This window comes from Coturnix japonica, chromosome 4 (assembly GCF_054131305.1).
Source record: "Coturnix japonica strain WE chromosome 4, WE-NBRP24, whole genome shotgun sequence".
Classification (NCBI taxonomy): domain Eukaryota; kingdom Metazoa; phylum Chordata; class Aves; order Galliformes; family Phasianidae; genus Coturnix; species Coturnix japonica.
The window spans coordinates 42726130-42750137 of record NC_140666.1 but is presented as its reverse complement, the minus strand read 5'-3'; the positions used below and the strand labels follow the sequence as shown (position 1 = coordinate 42750137).

General features: G+C 36.2%; 1 protein-coding gene across 2 annotated transcripts in view; it reads right to left on the bottom strand.

Moving 5' to 3' along the window:
- TBCK (TBC1 domain containing kinase) overlaps nt 1-24008 on the bottom strand; it is an 83162-nt gene that overhangs the window by 11980 nt on the left and 47174 nt on the right. Inside the window, exons 21-24 of one of the 2 annotated variants that reach the window (XM_015861429.3) lie at nt 23898-23934; nt 22681-22842; nt 13985-14160; nt 1181-1356 (exon numbers count right to left, since the gene is read on the bottom strand). In XM_015861429.3, the coding sequence (XP_015716915.1) occupies nt 1181-1356; nt 13985-14160; nt 22681-22842; nt 23898-23934 (551 nt within the window). The remainder of the gene's footprint in view (nt 1-1180; nt 1357-13984; nt 14161-22680; nt 22843-23897; nt 23935-24008) is intronic. The other variant, XM_032444171.2, reaches the window with a different exon arrangement.

Sequence of the window (24008 nt, the reverse complement as noted above, 5' to 3'; positions counted from 1 at the left end):
TGTCATAAACATTGCTAAAATATTTGAGAAAAATACTTTTGAGGATATAAAATTGTAAATAAAAATGGTACTTCAACAACCTACACAATGCTGAAACATTAAGTATAATGGAGTTATTTACATGTTTATTATCCATTTTATCTCAAATGTCTAGCATCAATCCACCACTAAAGGGAAATAATGTGATCAAGTGAAGTGCCTCAACAGTAACTATACTTTTTGAAAACTATGGAAGCAAATAACTCTTGAATATACATTACCTTGATTAGAATTCATTCTTTTCTCATACACGTGAAGTTTCTAACTAGAATCAGACCAGACAGAGGAAGATTTTTTTTTTTTTAATGTTACTGAGAACCTGCTGAATGTCTGTAACTGGAGATTTTTAAGAACAAGCCAGACTTAAATAACAGGAACGGTCTTGCTTTCTTTGGAAGCAGAAGATGGACAAAATTCCTGATTTTTTTTTTTTTAATTAAACATTGCCTGCTCATTACAAACTGTCATATAGAAAGCTGGGCTGTAGAAGTAAGTGACACTATGCAGGCAAAGACTATGTAATTGGAAAAGAAAAAAAAAAAAAGAAAAAAAGAGTAAGGTGTAGACAAAGTAGCACCTCTGATACAAACACAGCTTTGAGACACCTTTCAGTATTTATTTATTTATTTTTTAATTATAAGCAAACAAGATGCCTTATGTTAAGACAGTCAGGCTGCATTACTTGACTGTACGAGAAGGCTGTAGGAACCGATTCTTCCACTGAGGGACTGTCAAAGCATGCAAGCTTTTGACAGTTTTCCATTTCCTTCTACTTATCTGGGAAGTGTCCCACATTTTCAAAGTACTAGTCTGCTAAAATATTCCAAAATCCTGGGGAAGGTGTGCTAGAAACATCTATCGTGAAAAACCGAAAGCAAGCTGCATTCAAGCACTTATGCTGTTTCTACAAAGTGGTTTCATTACAATCACAGCTTCTTGTGTGAAAGTAAGAATATATCTGTGATTTCCTCTGCAAGCTAGTACTCTCTATGCTTAAACAACACCAACAAAATGCCTTCAGTTCTTTCACTGTACTGGACACTTTTTTTTCTTTTTAACTCTTCTGTTATCACATTCCTGCAGAGAAAGTAGTTGATACGAGCATAATTGGGCAAAGTTAACACTTGGATTTGAAGGATACTCTTCACTGTTACGGATGTCCACCACTAGCAACTTTGGCTTGCTAGACTTTGTTTTCTTTATAGGTGTTTTGGAATGACTTGGTCCTGTCAATTCACAAAGATCAATCAGATCTTCCGCTGAAATCCGTGGTGATACCTCTGCCTTCAGGTCATCCAACTTGATAGAATCCCTAGACTTAAAAAAAAGAAGTAATATAAAGGTGATAGAGTTAAAAAAGACACAGCATTCATTGCAACTTCTAGTTATTTGACAGCCTCAAATTATGACAGCTCAGGTAGATGGAAATAAAATCTTCTCCTTCCTAATTCATTACAACTATTAAGTAACTGCTAAAAGTGCCTATTTTTGAAAACTTTCATATATTGTGTTATTAAATATACGTCAGTGTACACAATGGTGTTAAATAGTTAATGAACACTGATTTATAGCCTTTGGCAGCAATATTTTATTTTCTGTTAGCGCTGTTGTCTCAATATGAAAAATCACAGGTAAATTTTAGATCTTTTTAGAGATTATGCTTTAATTCAGCAGATAGAGAGTTAACAGGTAGGATATAGATACAAAAAACATAATGGAAGTCAACTTACTCCAAGTTATATACATCAAAGATACCCTTAGAGCTTAGTCATCTTACAAGACTGGTTTGTCCTGTGCAGCCTTTAAAAGCTCCTATTTTACAGGAGGTCAAACAGAGGCAAAAGTTGTTTATGACTAAGACTTCAGCTGCTACTAGTGAATTCTTCTATTTTCACATGAGCAAACAGAATGGCTAGGAATTGTTACAGGGAGCCTCTTCTGAAATACCTTCAGACTGTGTTGATATCTTATTCTTGTAGAAGAAGACGCTAATAAAAAGGACAACCATTTTATCATGAATCATAGAATGACCTGAGTTGAAAATGACCACAATGATCATCTAGTTTCAACCCCCCTGCTATGTGCAGGGTTGACAACCATTAGACCAGGCTGCCCAGAGCCACATCCAGCCTGGCCTTCAATGTCTGCAGGGATGGGGCATCCACAGCCTCCTTGGGCAACCTGTTCCAGAGCGTCACCACCCTCTGTGTGAAAAACTTCCTCCTAATATCTAACCTAAACCTCCCCATCTCAGTTTAAAACCATTCCTCCTTGTCCTATCACTATCAACCCTCATAAATGGCCATTCCCCCTCCTGTTTATATGCTCCCTTCAAGTACAGGAAGGCAACGATGAGGTAGTCAAAGCTCAAAGTCAAACGCTCCTGACAAACTTCAGACTTGTCAAATGAATTCAGTAGTCCATATCTTGGAAAGCTGCATCATCAGGGGGTTTGGAATTAGATATCTCCAGAGGTACCTTCCAACCTTTAACATTCTGCAATTCTGTGACGACTCTAGTAATGCAACCACTTCCTACTTTTATTTATACAATTATTATTGTGCATATGAGATGAACGCCACAGGGAGGAATAAATTAGCAAAGATAGCATGAATTTTACAGCAGAAAACAAAATGGTCAAAATTAGCTTATACTAATACATAAATCAGTCTTCCCTTGTCTATCAAGTGTAAAGCTACAAGAAGCATTCTACAGGTAGACACTAGACACTATTAAAAAACTATTGGTTTTTAATAACCAGGACATGCTTCCCCCCCCAACTACGTTGAAAACAAGGAGGAACACTCAACTGTGAATCTTACTACCACATTTGCCCTAATTTCATTTTCTTTTTTTTCCCCCTTTTTCCTTCCTTCTGACCTAGCATATCCAGCTCTGTCTATATAATGACAAATTTGTGATACAAAATCTCTATACAAGCTTTAAGCAAAGCTGGAAACTAAAGCTAATCAACAGGCTTATGGGAAATAAAATTGCCAAATCAATTCTATTCTGTAACAGCTGTTTTATCAGATTAATTTCTTTCCTTCAAATTGCAAAATGAAATACAAGAATGCATGTGTAAGACCATATTTCCTAATCACATGTGAGAATGTGACTTTTCCCTGATAACAACCATATTTCACATCAGATATTTTCCTTACAGTATTTCTCTGATGACTTGTCAGTCGGCTCGAGCTAAACATGGCTAACACCAATACATCAATCCTTCTGCCAGATCCTCCTCATGTCTCATCTGCACATCACCATCCTGGTAAACAGACTTGCAATTATGCACTGGACTTGAGTTTAGACTTCAGGCTATCACAGCCCCTAACTCCAAATCTCACAGATCATTCTGTACCTTTAACACCTCCCCTGCTCTTTACCTGTTTAAGTTGTTTTCCACACCTCAGCAATCACTCTCCTCACATTAGGCCAGCCAATCATTTAAGAAAAGGTGCAAGAGAAGTCAGCTGACATTCACAAACAGATTTATTTTAGCATTTACTAACTTCAATGGTGAATATTAATTTAGACTAATCAGATATAAGAAGCTGTTCATCAGAGAAGACTGCTTAATCACCACCATACTATAGCAAATATAAATACTTATACTGAAGCTTAAGGTCTAGTTACCTCCCAGAAGTTTCTCCGACAGCATCTTAAGTACTTTAAGAGTAAAGAAATTATTCTTCTTACCCCGCTAATTTTAAAATACGTCTGGGAATTGCTAAGCCATATCCCTTTACTGCTCCCTAATAACAAGAAACAGTCATTAAGAATTTTGATTTTTTCTTTTTAATATTAGAATCAAAGCCGCTTAAGCATTCTCAAGTTAGAAGTCAAGCTTCCGAAAGATTAAAGCACTTCAGAACATGTGGCTAGTGCAATCATAACCCCGATCTACTTTTCCATTAGCAGTAATCTCTTACAGGCATTTCATCCTTGCTATTAAATGAAGATATACATTGCTGAGAAAATAAGCAAGTTTCTATAGTTCTGCTGAACCTGAATTTAACAGTCCCATCTGATAAACACAGAAGCTATAAAGTAACTTTTTATCCACATAAAGGATAGCTTTATCTAAGTAGAAGCAGGGCTCCCCAGCTTTTGTCTTTGAAGTTGGCATAATTTACTGCAACAAAATTAATACATAAGGAACGTCAGCCTGAAAGTCAATATAATTAAAAAGCTAGGGTTCAAGTAAAATACTTTTTTCTTAAGAGTCCTACAAGAAGAAAACACTCTTCACAGACAATGTCATTCCCTTCTTTTGGAATATATTGCTTTGTTTCTGAAATAAATGCATTCATGTATAACCAAGAGTACGAAAGAAATAACATTTTAAAACCAGCTTAGAAGAAGAGAGTTTTGGAAGATATGTGAAGAATTGATCAAACAAAACCAGAAAAAAAAAAAAAGAAAAAAAAAAAGAAAAAAAAAAAGAAAAAGCAGATTCACACAGCAACCACAAAAAGATGCACCTTAGAATCAAGGGTCACATCAGTTTCTAGCAAATGTATTGCTTTTTGTTGAAGTACCGCTAATGTAAGAAAGCTTTTGTATTGCTATTCCATCTAAATACAGCATTCAAGGTCATGTTCCCAAAGAAGCATCGGGGTAAACATATTCCTACAGAGTAGCACTGTTTTATACAAACTGAAACATAGCAGTCAGATGAAAATAGGTAGAAAAAAGATGAAGAAAAAGCAAGAATTGACATTTCATGCAGATTTGTAGCTGCCTTGCCAAGTAGGCCAAGCCATTGCTACCATGTTTTAAATCAAAAGCAGTTTTCCTGACAGACAATGTATCTGAAAAGGCAATCAATCAAGATCAAGCAAGAACACTCGGAATTTTAGCCATCTAACCATCACCTGGAACAATTTCATGACTGAAAACACTCACTCCCAGTGTTTCCACTTAGAATTTCCCATGCAATTGTTTTTCTTTTTATCCTTGATAAATGAGTAGATAAAGGCAGTACCGAATCCCTAAAATCATTGTACTTTGTACATTTATTTTTGCTGGATTTATTTTTTGCTGTTTCCTTATAAACAAACAGAATAACAGCTTTGATAGTGAAAAGTATTTTGCTCCTGCAACCACACAGAAAGAATAATGCATAAATCAACTACTACTGACACAAAGAAGGCTACATAGGCAAAAAGTAGTCTAATAATAACAAATAAACAAGGTTCACATATGCAGTCTCAAGCTCTCACCCCCCAAAACAACATTTTTATGACCACTGTTAACATGGAATCAAAGAATAAGGTCTCAAAGGTTTTTTGCTTGTTTGTTTTAAATTTTCAGTCAGGACTACTTAAAAGGAAGGAACATATAAACTTACAGCTACTAGGAAACGTTTACTAAAATTTTTCGTGCACTATAGGGCTATTGTTTTCTATGCAGCCTCACTAAGATACTTACTGTTATGCCTCAGACTCTCCCCCCTTGCCATCATACTCAGCTCTGCAGATTTCCAGGTCAGTACATTGGTATCCCACCTTCTCTACGCTACCCATCTCCCCCCATTCCCATTAGCTATGTATGCCCTTATCCTGTACTCGTCCTCTCCCTCTCGCAGAGTTCCCAGCTCCAGATCCTGCACTTTAAAGAGACTGAAGAAACACCCAGACCCATGCTTCCAGCAGGGTTGCTCTGCAGCTGATCCTGCACCACAAGAACATTTTATAGGCAGACCTGACCCACCTTGGAGCATGGCCTCTTTCACATCTCCCATCCCTCTTTGTGTGACCTGATGCTGCAGAGAGGTGAGAACAGTGACTAGGGAAGATTAGGGAAGGGAACAAACAACAATGCTTGGCTTGTCATCATTCATCAATATCTTCCAAATCTTATTACATAACTATAAGCAGTCTACAAAAAACTAAGTGACCTCTGCTTGCCAAGTAGCTAATTATCAAGGAAACTTCACTCTATCTCCCTTGAATAATATAATTGAGTCAATCAACTGAGTCAGCAGAGCAGAAAGACAAAATTATTCCCTGCATGCAGCCAGACAGGCATGCTGCAAGGTCTCCTTCGTTACTGTCTCTGATGTGATAAAACAGGTAAATACTTCTCACCACTACAGGGAACCAACTTAAATTACAGCCATAATCCAGCTGTGCTTGAGAACACCCACAAGGTACTTAATACGACATAAAACTAGAAGGAACAAGAACAATCTTGCATGCCTTCCTCAGTTTCTATCAGTGCTTACATTTTTCTCTTGATAGATACTGTCTCTTTGACAAGAAATTGTAATATTTTGTAGAAAAACAAGTTACAGACTCTAAAGAACACTAGCTGCCAGAGGTACCCCTATCCTCTTCGAAAACAAAAACAACAGGAATTTAGTATCACACCTCAATGCAAACTGCAAACGGAAGAAGAATTTCTTCTCCCTCACGGTATGATCACATCTGTAACTTCAGGGTCTGGGAACTTTGATTAAAAAAATAATAACTAAAAAAAGAAATCAATCTTTTTGGTTGCTGTTATTTTCTAAATGAGTATGAACAAAGGTAGAATAGCACTAGGATGTTTAGAGAAGAAAAACATAGGGTAGGAGAGAAACCTGAGGTGTGCACTAAGAACAAATCAAAACCCTAAGCTTAGGCTTTTGATGGATATAAATACATTTATCTCCCACATAATACACTCCTTCCCCATGTTCTGAAAATCCCGTTTTATTATACTTCTTTGGTATCACTGTTTACAGAGCAGCATGCTCTAAGACAAAACTTTCACAGCACTGATATAAGGTAAACACAGAACATAGCACAAGATGAAATTAGTGCTTCAGGAACTGGCAGAATGCAGCTGTGCCTGTGCATTTCATAACATTTGTGTGCAAAAAACCCCAATGTCCTTGAATTTACTTTTCCTCCAAAACCCAGCTTCAAATATTTCTGGCAAACTCAATTGCCTCCTAATGCTACAAGCACACAAACACAAGAAAGTCATAGTAAGCAGACCATTTCTCTCTGCAGTATCTAAGTATACTAATCAGAAGCAGAATAAAGCACAAAGCTTTTTAGAACCAAGCTGGCCATAAAGTATGGACTTAGTACATTTGGTGGGTTCATTCTGAGAGTTGCTTCTCTCCTAAAATAAATTCACAAGCATGTTTCACTGCAAAAAAACACATGCTGCACTCAAAAAAAAAAAAAAAAAAAAAAAAAGAAAAAAGAAAAAAGAAAAAAAAAAGGATTATTTTAAAGAAATATGAAATAAAACCATTACACAGGAAACAGCAACAACTACTTATGCTGACTGCCAAAAAGACACTTTCAATGTAGCTTTCCCACTCAGAGACAACCAGGATTGGGGCTGAAATGTTTAAAGAATAATAATAATAATAAAGGATTTTTGCATCTTCAGACAGACAGACAGCTTGAAATTCAGGACACCTGTGGACTGAAATTTCACTTTCCTCATGTGCTCACAAGTTGACTCCTTAGTCATTTCTCAGAGGAAAATCTAAATGTTATCTTACATCACATAGTTAAGAAAACTGATAAAAAATTACCAGAGAAATTATTAAAACACTGAGGTAACTGCTACTAAGTGTTCTCCATGCATAGAAGGTGAACTAAAAAAAAAAAAAAAAAAAAAAAGTGAAGAAAAGTTTGAATATTTTACTATTATATTTCAGTGAGACAAAGCGGAGAATTCTTTCTTGCTAAAGCTTAGTCCTAGGACCAGATTTACTCCTGCTGCACACGTGGAAAGAAACACACACAGGACAGAACTATCAAGAATGGAGCCATACCAGACCACTCTGCTCAGAGATCACCCATTAATAATCAATACAGAAAATTGGCATCCGTCAGTGCTGGCCAAAGAAGCACAGATAAAAATCATGGTGACACTTTAGGAACTGCCAATATCAAATGAGTGGTGAGCACAGATGGGAAGGTGTAACACCACCAAAGAAACTTAGTAAGCTCTGATTTTCCCATGCTTTTCTCTTCAATACCCTAATAACTTTGATAATGACTGATCAGAGGCTACTTTATCAGTGTATCACATGCATCTCCAACAATGTCTTCTCACAGGATACGCTCTATTGGAAGTTACAGTCATGCACCAAAGAGGAGACAGAGTTGGATTAAAGCCAAACTTATACCACCTGTGGCAAACCAGTAGCTGCCATGCTCCTGAATTTGCCACACAGTAGCTCCTGCTTATCAATTAAAATGGTCACCAAAGCTCAAATTTGATTTTAAAACAATTTTCAAACTAGAAATGATTTAAAAAACATCGCATGATAATGATGTGAACTATAAAGAACTTGCCCGCAAGATTTAAAGAAAGAACTACTTACTTTATTTTTACAGGTGTACTTAAAAAGAAACAAAAAAAGCCAGCAACCCCCTCCTCCCCCCCTTTTTGTTACTCAGTCATGGAATCCCAATTGTGAGAGGTCAAAAAGGTCAAAGCCAATCAGCTTTCAACTTCAAAGCAAGTATAATCACAAAGGTTTGTGAGGAGGAATGGGATGGGAAATCCGTGAATCCAGAACCTGAGGCTAAGGCTTGCAGAGAGAGCTCTGGCTGCTCCAAGTGCACCATTTATATTCACAGCCAATAAACACATCCCAAGGAGACTCCTAAGACCAGAACTCCTGTACAAATATGTTTACAATATCTGAATAAGATCTAAACGAGCATCTAACAAGCTATTAAAGTCTCATCTAAATAATATTTATACTCTTATAAACATTCTCATTTAATTCCATCTCAGCTACAAAAATAGAGCACATTTGTTACAATCAGCTTACATTCAATTAAAATAATAACTATTTATATTAGAACTCAAACCACCATAACATTCATTAGAGACTCTAACATTTATCGTCACTTATTTCCTAAGTCAATCTATTTCTTGCTTTATCTACACCAGTAATTGATGTAATGCCTTATTTCCTATTGGGAAAAGTCCTAAAATGTAATAAAATACATTTATTTGAGTGAAAGTAGTGCTACAAGACTTTCTTCAGTCAATTTCTTTACATTTCTGCTCCTCACATTGGCTGATAAGTTTTACTACAAACAAGAAACCACTCCTTCAAAAAGCTACCAAATATTCAGAAAGTTCTGAAGCTTTCGAAAATTCTTAAGACTATTTTCCAGAATATGATGAGTTAATTATCATGTGCCTAGTTAAATATTTCTTGCAGAAGGTGTTATTTTAACTAAGCCATTTTGAAAATCAGAAGTGAAAACATATCCTTATTTCAGCTATTAGCAGGAAATCAGGAAGGCTGCAAAAAGCCTACAATATAAGCCTGGAACTGGCTATTGCAGATAGAAGACCCTTGAGCCTGAATGCATTTAATAGTGAACACCACAGACCTTGCACTTGGATGTTTGCTGGTCTGCAAACAGAAACACAAGTCTTGGTATACACACTACTCACCGTTCTGCTCTGATGGAGATGGACTGCACACAACAATTATTACACACAAATGACTTGATACAAACATAGACAACAGACTTTATATGGACAACTATATCCTATGCGGATACTGGAGGAAATGACAGGCAATTGAGCTTTAGCAAAATACAGCAAATAGCAATAGCAAATAAGCCCAAATTGCCATCTGTAAGAAGTCTGTTATAGAACCTATCCAGTTACCTTAGGAAAATATGCTTAATAGTACTATGGATACAAACCACAGCTTTTCTATTTGTACTGTTTCATCAAAACATTAAATCACCTTTCCACAAAGGTTATTCTCCTTCTGCTTCATCAAAAAGGAAAAACTGAACTGATGTCACCTGAAGATCAATAATCATGCAGAAGCTTTTCCCCAGCTCAATGCTTTCGTTCCTCAATATTTTACCAAGAACTCACATCCCTGAAAAAAGGATGGGCAGTAGAAGAAAGACAAAAGGCACAATGGTAACAGCCAGGAGACTTCTGGGAATTCATCTGCCACACTTCAACTGAGAAACAGACAGATAAAGGAACTGCATCCTGCAGAAGTATGCAGGTAGCTGGAGAGTGTGTGAACATCTAACATGTCTGTAAGAAAGATGGAAGCACAGTGGAAAACTTTTGTATGTCAAACAGTATTTGTCTCTGACTCCTTGATGTTTAAGAACAACACGTTGGGGTTTCCTAAGGCATGAAGGCAAGTTTAATGCACTAGGGTAAGTAAGAAAAAAAAAGTCATCAGTGTACTGGCCAAGAAGAAATTAAAGACAAATTTGAGTAACCCCTAATTAAAATTCAGGAATAAATTTAAAGGATTTTAATTCTTATTTTTGACATTCTATCTTTCTCAAAATACACATGCTAATCCACTTAAGATGTACATTCATCCTCTCTGAAACTATTTCCTCCTTGAGATTTTATCTCAGTAAAAATATGCTTATTGGCTGAAAGAGCAAAAGATTAAGCAACACCCAAGACCGGGAGGGAGGAGAGCACCCAAGCCTATTTACAAAGCTGCAAATAGATGTCACTAAAATGAAAACTAAGCAGCACTAATAATAAAAAAAAAGTCAAAACAGTTTGCTTTACTGGCTGCTGTTTCAGGGAGAAGAGTGTTCACCCAGGGGCAAATTCTTCTCATGCTATTTCTAACCAAAGCACTGTAACATGCAGATATATACAAATATTTGAGTAGCCAATAAAAAGCACTTAAGAAAAATACTGAAGCAGCTTAAAAACAAAATACTAGTACATGAGTAGGAGACAGTGTTTGGAAATAAATTAACTAAACACTTTGTTTCTAAAGGAATTATTTCCTGCTCTTCCCATCCTTAAATACAGAGGTGGCCCATGAATATAAAACTGGGGATATAAATGTAGCACAATCTGCTTGCTCCACATGAACCAGCTAAACAGTTGAGGAAACAGCAAAGTACTTTTTTAAGAGCTAGAGTGACCAGCAAGGACACAGAGAGGAGCTTTAGAAACTCCTTTAGGCTATGGTGTGTACTGAAGATTAAAATCAGACTCCACGACTTTCAAGTAGAAAAAAAGTTTTCCTGAGGCAGCAAACACTAGTAGAGGACACGACTGTAAGAAACACACAGTTCCAGGATTAACAGAAACACGCAAAAACACAACCAAAATACCCACAACCTTTGAGCATAAACAGTATATTTCAGTAACAAATATATTTGTTAAATTTGTTAATTTGTTAAATTATATAAAATTCATATAAACAAACTTATCTCCAAATCTGACACAAAAGTATAAGAAATGAGAGCAAAAACTTTTACCCCAGAACATCATATTTGAACCTGTTCCCTTACCAGTGTCCATGATATTAGGTTCCTCTTACCTACAGAAAAAAGCTAAAATGTTCACAGATTTCTGCATAAACAACAGAGTACTCCTCCAAGTAATGAGCTAAAAAAACACCAACGATTCCAAACTACAGTAGATCTCTAAAGCTTCAAGAGGTTAAACCATCGGTTATGCTGCAGTGAATCACAAGTATTCCTCTGCTAAGCAAAAAGCAGAAACAAAAGGGAAAGCAATAAAAGTTGGGGTATTTATTTTTCTTCTCCATGAAACAGTGAAAACATCAGTTTACTTTCTTGGAAATCATGAGATGGAAGAGCCTAGTTACGGGCATTATAAACAAAAATCACTTCTGGGATAAAAATAAAATTACTATTGGGAAAAAGAAAAAAAGACCCAAACACGTCTTTCGGGAAATGGAAGAAGCTTTGCTTGACCCAAAACAATGGATGTTTTTCTCTGCTACAGATACAAATCTCTGCTCCATTTACCAATTCAGAAGATCATTGCTGCTTTCTCCCTTTCACCCCTGTGCTGCTTCCAAGTCTCTTCACTCTTGCTTTTACACACAGAGCATACGCACATACTGGACTGTGTAAACTAGTCTATTTACTATCTTGTCATACAATAAGAAAAGCTAACACCTAGATGAAAACACCTTCACATTTAAGAATGTTAGGGATTGGATCAGGCTATAAAAAGAGACTGCATAATTGCTTTCTTTGGAAGTTTTTGTGATATGACAGGACAAAGCCCTTGGCAAGCACACCTAAATTTAGTGTTTTGTCTGTTTTCTGCTGGAATTTGTACCAGATGACCTCCTATCTGAATTATTCTATGAATTTGCAGTCCTTAGCTCCTTCCAGAAGCCCCTTCATGCATTGCCAGAACAACACAGCAACAGTGGTGCTGGCTGAAATTTCTGTATGACGATCATCAGTACCTGTGCCATTTCATTTTTCTTCCCAATTGCCTTTATATCTCACCTACTATTTCTTAAATCTCGTAAGTTCTTTGGAGTTTCTTTTTGTCCTGCATTTGCAGGTCTAGTTCTTGGAGTCCAGATTTGTGGCTAAGACTTCCAGAAAATGCAGTAATAGAAACAAGAACAAAACTGCAGTATAGAACAAAAAAGGTGACAGAATATCACACTCAGGTATAAGAACTATTTAAGTATTCAGACATAAGCAACAATACAAAGCTTATGTTTGGAGAAGCTGGGAAAAACTGACCAAAAGACACAAACCTCATGCAACTGGCAAAACAGACAGGGCAAGTGTATACTGTGGATATTGTCCCCCTACTTTTGTAATGTATCCATGAATGAATCTGGATTGTAGAGCACAGAAGGTTAAATAAAACCAAAAAACATTCAATTCACTTAAAAGTCTGACAAGGAAAGAGAGAAGACTGGGAGGAAGGAAAGAAATCATTTCAAATGAGCAGCACCCTACAGATAATGTATTTGACAAAAGAAACTAATATCAGATCTTAGTAGAAAGAATAATATTTTTGCTGATATTAAAAGCTATATAGACATAACCTTATTCACTATTTTTTCCTTGCCAAGACAGAACTCACATACTACCTCTCAAAACAACATGAGCCATATCTTTAGCTTGACATATCAAGATGGAAAAAACTGTCAGGGCTGCCTGCATCGCTTTCCAGCGACCTAGTTCTTAGTGAGAAACTGTTCTTTTTATTATTTTTCTCCTGAGACAAAGGCTGTCTGTAGTTCTACAGGTAGACTGGGGCAGTGGTCTGTTGTGGTAACAAAGAATACCACGGAGCTGGAAGAGGAGTGGGGAGAGGCAGAGATCCAGCACAAAAAGAAATATTTCACTGGCAGGTACATCAAAGAAGTTTAAGTTCAAAGCAGTAAAGTTTAACAAAACTAACAAAATACCCTGTGTGACTAAAAAGCTTTTTACTTACTGTTCAGAGAAACAAAACAAAACAGAGAATAAAGCACTACATTTCTGAGCAGTTAATTCACAGCACTGGATTTTTCATCACAATTAATCAGACACAGATTAATCCCACTCATCACCTGATAAAAACATCAGAGTATGTGATGAAGGTGTCAAACCCTTGTGCTTGGTAGTGAGAATCTAAATACCTGTGAGCAAGCTATGGCAGGTATTTCCTTACTGCTTAATCAAAAGAACTGGAAAATTAGTAAAGAACTAAGAAAGCCCTAGGACAGATAACATGGCTTCAAGAAACCCCTTCACACTGCAAGCGAAGAAGAAAGCCAGCTCTAGAGTAGTTGTAACGTCCAGATCAAGAACGTATTAGTAGACTGCAAGGCCCTTTTGCTATACAACTGTAAAGGGAAAATAAAATTGTCCTATAACTAAAGAAAGGACAAAAAACATACAATGAAATGTTGCAAAAAAAAAAAATAAAAAACCTTAACGGAACAACAGCAGTTCTCCCCCCATAAATGCATGAACTATCAATTGCAATTCTTATGTGAGTGCTATAGGTGTAAGGAAAAGACTAGTAGATAAGGACTACAGCAAAGAAACAAACATGAAACGTATGAAGTTTTGCACTAAACAAGGTGAACACTAGTGCGTTTGTTAATGTAGGAGTGGAAAGTGGTTTTTTCATGGCAGGCTGCATCACTCATCTTCCTCCTTCCATTTGTTAGGGCACTTACCAGGTCACCTCTAGGTGCTTCCTGATAATCTACAGAAAAGCAGGACATTGAACTTCTTGTGCCATTGCTCTCATTGGCTTGCCGAGGAGGCTGTGCATATTGCCGGTATGTTGCACTCTTTGGCGTCCAGCGAAACAGGTTGATTGACTCACGAACACAACGCTCAATGTCAATCTCTGATCATGGAAAAAAACAAAAAAACAAGTAGCGTCAAAATAAATAAATAAAAATCAGTAAAAACAAGTAATCTTGCTATGACACTGATAGATAAACACACACATATCCATCTTCTGTGTTGTCTCTCTCATTTAAGAAGCACAGTTTTCAAAAAAAATTCAGCAGTCAAATACTCAGAAACTTTTATGAAAAACCAGAAAAGACATTTTAAGCTTTAGTTTTTTGCTCAAGTATAAATGATAACACAGCAAGCTGTTTAAGAGAAGCGTAAGAAAACTATTAACAGTGCAACAGAAGAACATAATTGAAGCACAGTCATTGTAATGACTTCACTAAATGCCTTTGCAAAGTAGACTACTGACTCAAAAATAAATGCATGCAGAATATCAAAGAGATATTTCATGCAGTGTACAGAAATTGGGATTTTTGGATCAACTCCCATTTGTCAGATATATGACTCTTACAAGCCTGACAATTTTGCTGTAAAAGCATTCAGCGTTGCTGAACCTTGTGTGGCCTGCTGTTTTGACAAAGTTATATGCTATCAGTTGGGTGAAAAAAAGGGAATCCCAACATTACAACATTGTGTGCCCCGGTGGCGCAGTGGTTAAAGACGCCGCCTTGCAACACTGGGGCCCGGAGTTCGAATCCCCCCTGTGGCGCAAGTGGTAGAAGTGCCGCTCTGCTACACAGAGGTTCGAATCCCGGGGGCTGGACTCGATGATCTCTAAGGTCCCTTCCAACCCGCACAAAAAACTATGAAACTATGAAACTATTACTTTGTGCTTGATGTGCACAACAGTACACAGAATGAACTTCTCTTAGAGCTGTGTAATTCAAAACCCAAAAACCCCAACTTAAGAGTGGAATACTCTGAGCCGAAGGAGCAAAGTGTAACACTTAAGCAAATACTACTCAACTTGGGAAGAAAGTAGATAACTATTAAACATGAAGCATCCTAAAAATAAGCTGTAGTCAAAGCAAAATTAACAAAGTGTATTAAAAAAAAAAAAAAAAGTGAGAGAAACTAAAATAAGCATGATCTTTGCAGCAAGAAACATAACAAACATCCTTCACGTATCTTCTGACAAAGTGTAAAGAAAACCATTTACTTTTCTATCATTGTAAAAAGTCTGGTTAGCTTTGCATCTCCTGTTTGCAGTTTGGCAAAGACAATATTACCCTGTCTTGCATTCTGGGCTGAACCTAGCGCAGTGCATCAGACAAACATGAGGCATATTTGCACTTCTTGTGTTTGTCCCAAGTGTCTTGGATAAGGTACTGCAGCACCGTCAATTTACAAGGCTATTGTAAATTACTATACAAGGCATCTAATTCTTTGAAGAAAATAGAGGCACTACAGTCAAGCTTTCTCTGTCCATTTCAAACAGTTTTGATGCATTGCCAGGAATAGAGCTGATACACTACCATCAATGAAAGAGTCATTCCAGAAAACTCAGTTATTAAGGTTGTAGTGAGCTAATGAAGCTGAAATTGGAGCCGGACGCAGACTACTCCAGTTGGATGACGTTAGTTACTGTGTTTAAAATGGAATGAATGATGTCATCTATTGATTTCCCATTGAAAAAACTATCCATATTCAGGTAGGATACTGCCCTTTAGTGTATGGTTTACTTCCACTGAAGACAATATATTTGTGTTTAAAAAAAATAAAAGTACAACATTTTTTCTTATAAAAATATCAGGTTCCCTACCTACTTGGATAATAACTGGAAGAGAGAAATGGACAGTGTGCATCTCCAGAGTAATGAACAACTTCTTCATTTTGTGATGAAATCCTACTACATTTTCCATTTTCAACACAATGTAAAATAACTTTGATGTTTAGTACTTTTCCCCAAAGAAAACTGTGGCAACTGGAAAATTGCCAAGTGATTTAGGCATTCAGTAAGAACAGCAGGGACTGTTCACTGGTTATTTCTCCCAGAGTTCAGAATACACTAATTACAGTCACACGTTCTTGACATTCTGAAAATGATTTACAAAAACATGATCATTTTAAGACTCTTCTTGCTTTTCTGTTTTATTCTAGAGCGAGCTACAGCCTTGTCTCAATATTTTTGCAATAAGAGAGCTGAATGCAGAATTTAGATATTAAAAAAAATATATGAACAGTAATTAACAGTGTGAGAAGCTTTTAGCTGTGAAAGGACATAATGGCCCACAAATACCTGAAATTGAAAACAAAGAACTGGCGGGAATGGAATAGGAAATTCACATGCAGTAGAAAGTTACGAAAAAGATAAGAGTAGGAACTGAGATTGACAGAGTTCAGAACTGACACAGACTACCAAGATAACTTTCCCTAGAAACAAAGTTCCAGAATTCCAGAAGGAATCCATGTTGATAAACAAAAAAATTCAGCAACAGATTCCCCTTAAAAGAAAGATATCTGCCCTATTTTAAGGTATGAATCAAAAGATTTCTGAGTCTGCTGTTCTGTGATTCTTGGCTGTGTGGCTTCTCAATTCTTCCAAGGAGCAATTCAGGTGGACAGTGGTATGCCTAAAAATAAAACTCCATGAAACAATAGGGAATTTTAAATTGTGAGGCCATCCAAAACCAAACAGCAGTTTGGAGTCTGCCAGCAATTTAATAGGTTTCCAAGTAACAAACAAACAAAAAACTAAAACAAGGAGATTGCAGTTTCCACAGAGAACAAAATGTTTATATATGCATACAGATGTATGGGTATGTGTAAATACAGGAAGACCAACGTCCAGAATTCAACAAGGCAAAAAAGACTAGCAGTAGCAAAAACTGTAGTACTAACTGTAGTAGCAAAAGCATCTACTCATTTTTCTTTTTTTTTTTTTAAAAAAAAAACTGATTACTTTCAGGACAGTGGAACTTGGGAAGACTTTAAATTGGTGTAAATAATTTACAGAATATTTAATTAGCCCCAGCAAATGATTTAACTTCACACTTGAGTAACTTACAAGGCTTCAACCTTTCTTTGAAATTTTGGTTTAAGAAAGATCACTTCCTGTCAGCAAAGAAAATGCAGTGCAGTCTTTTCCAGCCTCACTGGATAAGATCTTTTCCCTTACCTTTTGCTGATAAGGGTCTACAGCATTACTTCAATTTTGATTTCTTCCCATGGCCTTACAAACATTTGAAAAATGATTCAGTCCATTAAATGTTCTTGATTCTTATTATTTCTATTTTCACACCAAGGATTTGCATCTGCATAGTATTAATCTTTCTTACTTTTCCTGTTCTCAAGTTACCAGTGAGAAGCTTACAAACTATCAAGCATGCTGTCAGTAAGTCAGATGTGTAAATATATGAAGTCAGTTCCTGGACTCTTGATCAGGACTGTGAACAAATGAATAGAGAGCACTTCACCAGGATGCCAGACTACTTGTCATACACAAACAATTTAGAAGAACATCCTTTTGAAAGAAGGTTCTGAATAAATCTCAAAGTGGTAGAACAAAGCAAACAAAAATATCTAGAAAGAATGGGGAGGGCCTCCTCACTTACAGAGATGAGCATACAGCATCTCTGTGCTCTCCTAAGGTCCCAGTAGAGGTGTGCTTTGTAGTTTAAGAAGCATGTGCTGTCCTTGTTTATTCATACAAGTTACTCTGCTGGAAAATCTATAATCCATGACATAACATGAAGTCATTAACTGTGAAATACGCACTGAAAAAAAATATTAAGTACTGGTTTAAAAACATAATCTAAATACTACAAAAATAAGTTCTCATCTCAACTTCAAGTACATCTTAAAGCAGTCTGGTTTTCATAAAGTAGAAAGCACCTGTACTTCAAAAAGTTGAAAGCGGTACCCATGTATTTAGAAACTAATAATGACAAGTTTCATTTCAAAACACCAGCCCTAGACATTCAAGATCAACTGAGCAGTCAAGCAGCAATCTTAGAGGAAACAATTCTGTGGCACCTGCCAGCTGCTCTGTTACTTGGCATCAAAAGTCTTTTCCTTCCTTATTTTTCGAACGTGCAAAGCCCATGAGAATTGGAAAAGGTGTATGGATGAGGGGAAATAATCTAACATGCATTAGATGGGTTTGTTACTATTAAACCTATTGAAATACCGTAGTTTTCCGAATTAAACTTTATTGCTGCTTTAAGAGAACACCCATTTTACTCTGTTCATTCTAAAATACTATACTGTATGAAGAGTTTGCCTTCCTTTCTCAACAGTCTGAAATGAAATGGCTGCCTCACCTTATTTACCTATTCAGTATTTTTTATTATAGAGTCAGCAGAGAAGCAGATCACTTTTGAAATTCATATTTTAAAGCATCGGTTAAAAGGCACCTGAGATAGCAGCACACATAGAACTTCTTATTTTTACAGCAAAACTGGGTGTGCAAATTTTCAATCTACCAAGTGAAAGCAATGAATGGGGAAAAATGTAGCATGAAAGGCTTGCTCTTAAGAAAAATATATATAGACCAAATCTTTGTATGCAGTTAATGAATTCCAGAGGCCTTTCCTTGGGTAACAAGGCATGAGTTAAGAAGTTGGGCCAAAATAAACTGCTCCTGCATTTTGGATGCAGCCCAGAATTATGGGCTTGGTCTGACCTCTCCATCACAAATACTTTATTACTACTCTGCCAAGCAACATCAGCTTTCCACACATAGCCACATAAATAAATAGGAAAGTAGACCTCTGCACAATATAAGCAGAGAACTAGAACAGGGCAGTCAGTTTGATCTCATGATTCCCATGCTCACAAGAAATAGGGGCAGAAAAGCCATAAACCTTAAATTTTTTTGCAAAAGAAAAAAAACACTAAGCCTAGATAATTAAAAGGACACACCTAGTGAGAGGACTGACATTTCCATTCAGTATCTCTATCTATTACTGCTCAATGGTTGTTATAAATGGAAAGGTCAATGCAAAGTTATTCTTTTCATAAATTTTATTTCATACACTAAAGAATAATTGTGCTTTTTCACTGTTTTGTGGACTGTCATTTACTCTTACATCAGCATTCCCTTCAATGCATCTCGAAAAAGGAATTTCAAAGACAACGTAAATATCACTCATTTATTTTAAAAATCTGTCAGCTAATAAATTAGAATGCCCTGCTTTCCTTCATACATGTATGTCACAAAGACAAGTGCTGTCAATCAAGGGACCATCGTTTTTGTTTTTTTTTTTATGTAGCAGAGCAGGTTTACAGCAGTCGCACTCAGCAAGATAAATGGTTGGATGCAGAAATCAAGGCAAAAGCTGTAGCACTTTTTTTGCAGACAGATTACATTTTGCAGGGCTGTAATTAGACTCAATCGTTTCAATGCTGCATTGACAGGCTACCTTGCCCGAGAGTGAGTTACTCTGAAATTTCTTTCTGATTCTCAAAATGCTACATCAACTTAGTCAACAACAACTTAGTCAACATGTTTTTGTTCACAGAAGACAGAAGCTACAGGTTCATGTTAATCACATCTTAGTTCAATTAAACAAAGCAAAAAAACCTAAGCTACAGCTTTTCCATGATGGTAGCAATTATTTCTTCAGTTTTTACCAAAAAAACTTGCCTAGCTATGAAATAAAATCAGATGCAACTAACCTATGCCCTACAGATACTTGTCTAGACTTTTCAAAGGTTTCACATGGCACACCCTAATGTGTACTTAGCCCATTTATCAAAATTTGTAAAATACAGACAGTTTTCTTCACATATAATATGAGCTTTTTGCAGTTGGGATACTTATCCTTCCTGAACAACCTGCTAGCAATCATATCCCAAAGTGTGTCCTGAACTTGCAGTATCAACAAAGTGTTAGCTTTATGTACAAATATCGTATTAGTTCTCCTCAATTACTTTAGTTACTTCTGTTGATTCTACTAGAATCCAGCTCTTAATAGAAGAAATAAGAAAAAAGAAATATGGATAGACAGAATCAAAAGCCTGATGCAAATTAAAAAGCAAGAGTTTAAATTCTTTTAACACTGGAAAGTAAAGGAACCCAACAGGTACTGCAAACTACAAGAGAGCTGAGAACTCCCTCAAAGACGCCTTATTCCTAGGCCTTCTTTTAGCAGAAAGATTTTACTGGCTCTCAGACTACACTGCCATTCCAATCCTGTATTTAAGTAGTTATGTGTGTAACTATTAACAAGACTGGATGAAAAACACATCACAAGTGTATCTATGAAAACACAGATGCTCTACTAATGCACCTTTATAATTTTAACACTGCTGTACCTCCCGGAGCTCACCTCTCAGCTCTGCCTAAGCACAGCACCAGCTCAACAAACTCACGCAAACTAGAGTTTGCATTTCATCAGCGAAAAATGGTACTGAGTTTTGCTACTCTGAACATCCTGGAAAGTCACCTTGACAAGACTGGATAATTCTATTTGTGCAGCTCAATATAAAATATTCTTTAATTAACACGTAGAGAACTAAAGGTCATAGGGAATAGCTGTATAGGCAAACAAACATTCAGCACAGCTAAAACATTAGCAAATACCCTACCAGCACCTTGCTCTGTCAGCAGCATTTCCCATAATTGAGGAAATAAATAAATAAATGAATACCTCTACTGCACTCTTGCTTTCTAAGCACTGATCCTGAGGCGGTTGACAAACAATCCTAATGAAATCAAATAAGAGGGAAAGATTTTCCCCAAACACGTTCATTTTATATATACACATATATATATTCACTTAATCTAGAAGAAAGCCTCCAAAAAAAGTGGCTTAAAATTTGTCTCTCCGAGCCCAGAAATATTTGACAGTCTAACCACATGTGCTTGTACTTTATTCCAGAATAAAAGCATAAGAAATACTGCATGACTAACAAGTTTATCATTCAGGTCCCCTTTTGCTATGATGCATACGGCTTCTGTCAAGAAAGACAAGGCTGTGCATCATATTGATTTTTAAAACATCAGGATAAAGTTCTACTGATTAACTTAGTTTTTCCTCTTCTTTGATTAAATACAGCATTAGACAGTTCTTTGCTGAAGGATACATCTTCTGTTTTCTTCTACTAGTACTAACTGGAGTAGCAAAAACACTAACATGAACAAAATAAAGAATTTTCTTCAGTATTTCACCCATTCCAGCATTTCTCTTCAGTCTCAACACAGTGGAATCTATAAATAGAACTGCACGCTGTTCGTGTAGCTACAAGTTGCATGAAATGAATAATTAAAGGTAAAATGATATGAGTAGTACAGTTTGACACAACAGAACAGCCTTAGTTAGCAGGTGTGCCCTAACAAATCATTCTGCTTCTGTAACACAGCCAGCTCCCAACCCACCCTTGGCTGTCAGCCATTAGAAAAACAAAAACATCAAAAAAAAAAGAAAACACAAAAAAACAACCCAAACAAATCTGGATTACTAGCAGCTATGCAAGGCTTCTGCTTTCACCTATGTTGCTATTTAGTAACAATATGTATCTTTGCAGATTGAAGTGTAAAATACACCTGACACCTGCATCTTAAAAAGCCACCTCACACAACAACAAGGATATATATACATATATATATGTATATATTAATTTTGATACCTTTTGATGTTTTTATCATAATTTTTTATTTTGTTTTGTTATGGTTACAGCACCACTATAATTCATATCATGGAACAAAGACCAAATTGTTTTTCTTCAGATACATAATAATTTGAAAAAGCAGATCAGCTTCACTAATGCAGCGATAAATCAACTTTCAACATCACCTTCCATAAGTTACAACAGTTTTGAACTCAGGCAACCTAAAACAAAGCCACACGTCAATATTTTGACATGTAGTTTAATTTATGAAAAAAATGACCTCTTTTCCCCAGAGCCTTAATCTGAGCCATACCATGTTGTCAAAACTGCATGACAAAAAGCCAAAACTTATTCAAAGCAGTTTATTGCCTTGGATTTTCTATTTCTCACTTAAAGATGGAAGAACGCAGTGCATCTGTTCTCATCTATTCAGAGGAGGTGTTTGACCTCAGAGTTAACATTTTTAGCCAACAAGTGGTCAAACAAATGGAAACAGGCACCACACAACCACAAGCTTAACATGGGCTAGGTGGACAATTGCTGTTTCTTTTGCCTGCCAAGTCTTAATTAAATAAACATTGAATCACCAGAAAATTTGGCAAGATAAAGGTGTATGAATCAAAGGTGTGGGTAGAAAACGTATTTTCATAACACAAAAACAATGAAAAGTAAAACAGTAGCTACCCAGGGGTTGGATATGTATCTAAAGACATCACTCAAAACTGATATAAAATACAATGTCAGCATAGAATTCCCACTATTCTTTCGTATTCAGTCCACTTCTGAATCGGATATAATGATCTCATCCAATTCTCAGTGATGACAGCAAAAGGACTTCTGCTAATTTGGTCAAGTTGTAGGTAGGCCCTACACACAGAGAGAGGAAGTTCACCTAAATCTAACATTATTTCAACACATGGAAGATTTGTAGTACATATTCAAATGAAAGCACCTATTTTATTCAGCAACACACTGCAGAAGACAAAGAGAAAAAAAAAAAATTCTTCTATACCTGGTAAGTCTGAAAAAAGGAGAATGCATTCGTTGAACCCATTGGCGAGAAGACGATCCCTCAGTTGTTGAAGTATAGCCACCCCTATGCAGAATGGGAAGGAGGAATTTCCAAGCAATAATGTATCCCACAAGTGAAAAATTTTATGCAAAGGAAAGACATCTGCATAAAGAAAAAAAGCAAAATTAATATAAACACTCTTAGGGATTCATACACATTTTCCTCTCCTATCAAAGGGTAATTTCTTTATTATTTGAGCAAATGAGACAACCTGTTTAAATACAGGTTTATTTTCATACACAGACAGATATATAGAAAATACTATCAGTATTTTCTTTCTTTACTGAATGCTTCCAAGAATTCAGGTTTTTGTATTTCAAACACGCATGAAATTACGCAATTTGTTTTTCTTTTGGTATAGCATAATTATGCAGGAAGAAGTGTGTATCAGTTATTTGCAGCAGCATGAAGACATTAATGAGTGAATCAGTAAGCTCAGCTACTTAAAACTAAATGAGGAAATGAGCAGAATAGAACAAAAAGTGACAGAATAAGAAAGACAGACAAGAATCATGGCCTAACAAAAACAGGACCACTTGAAATATAATGCCAAAAGGTAGCTCTCCTGAAACACCTTTAACATATCCTTCAACTTAATAGTTCTAAAATTTTATTTTAATTAATTGCCAAGACAACCACCTCCTCTGTTTTCCAGAGGTGGTGATTCTCATGACAGGTCTTTCAAAGGATAGACAACTGCAACAGTTAGTGCTTCACAGTCAAGAACTCTGTCAAATGCAATCAAGAACATCACATCAAATTCTTTGATATTTCAGAGAAGTAATCTGCTAACGTTGACATGAAAAGAAGAAATATTAGGTATTTGAGGAAAGAATTAATATTATTGAATTTTTTCCCAGAAGATAAATTTTTGCATTTTACCTTTCTTAAATACTGCATGCATAATATAACGCAGTTCAAATTTAATACATTTCTTTTTCAGAAATAAGAAAGCTCAAAACATTGTCAAATAAGAACAGAAAGTGCAATGTGACATACACTGTTGGGACTCAAGTCAGAGGTTCACCCTGCAAATTACGAAGGAACTATTAAATGACAGATACCACATGAATAAGGAAGGGTTTAACTGGCCAAGTGAGAGAAATTATCCTTAAGAAATCCAACATTTAACGGGAAAAATAAAAAAGTATACTCACGTGTAAACATTGTAAGAAACCATGGAATAGCATAGAGCTGGAAAAGGTGGGAGATGGCAAGAGGGAAGAGAACAAAAAACGTTTTATTAACATCTAATTTTTTTGCTTAGG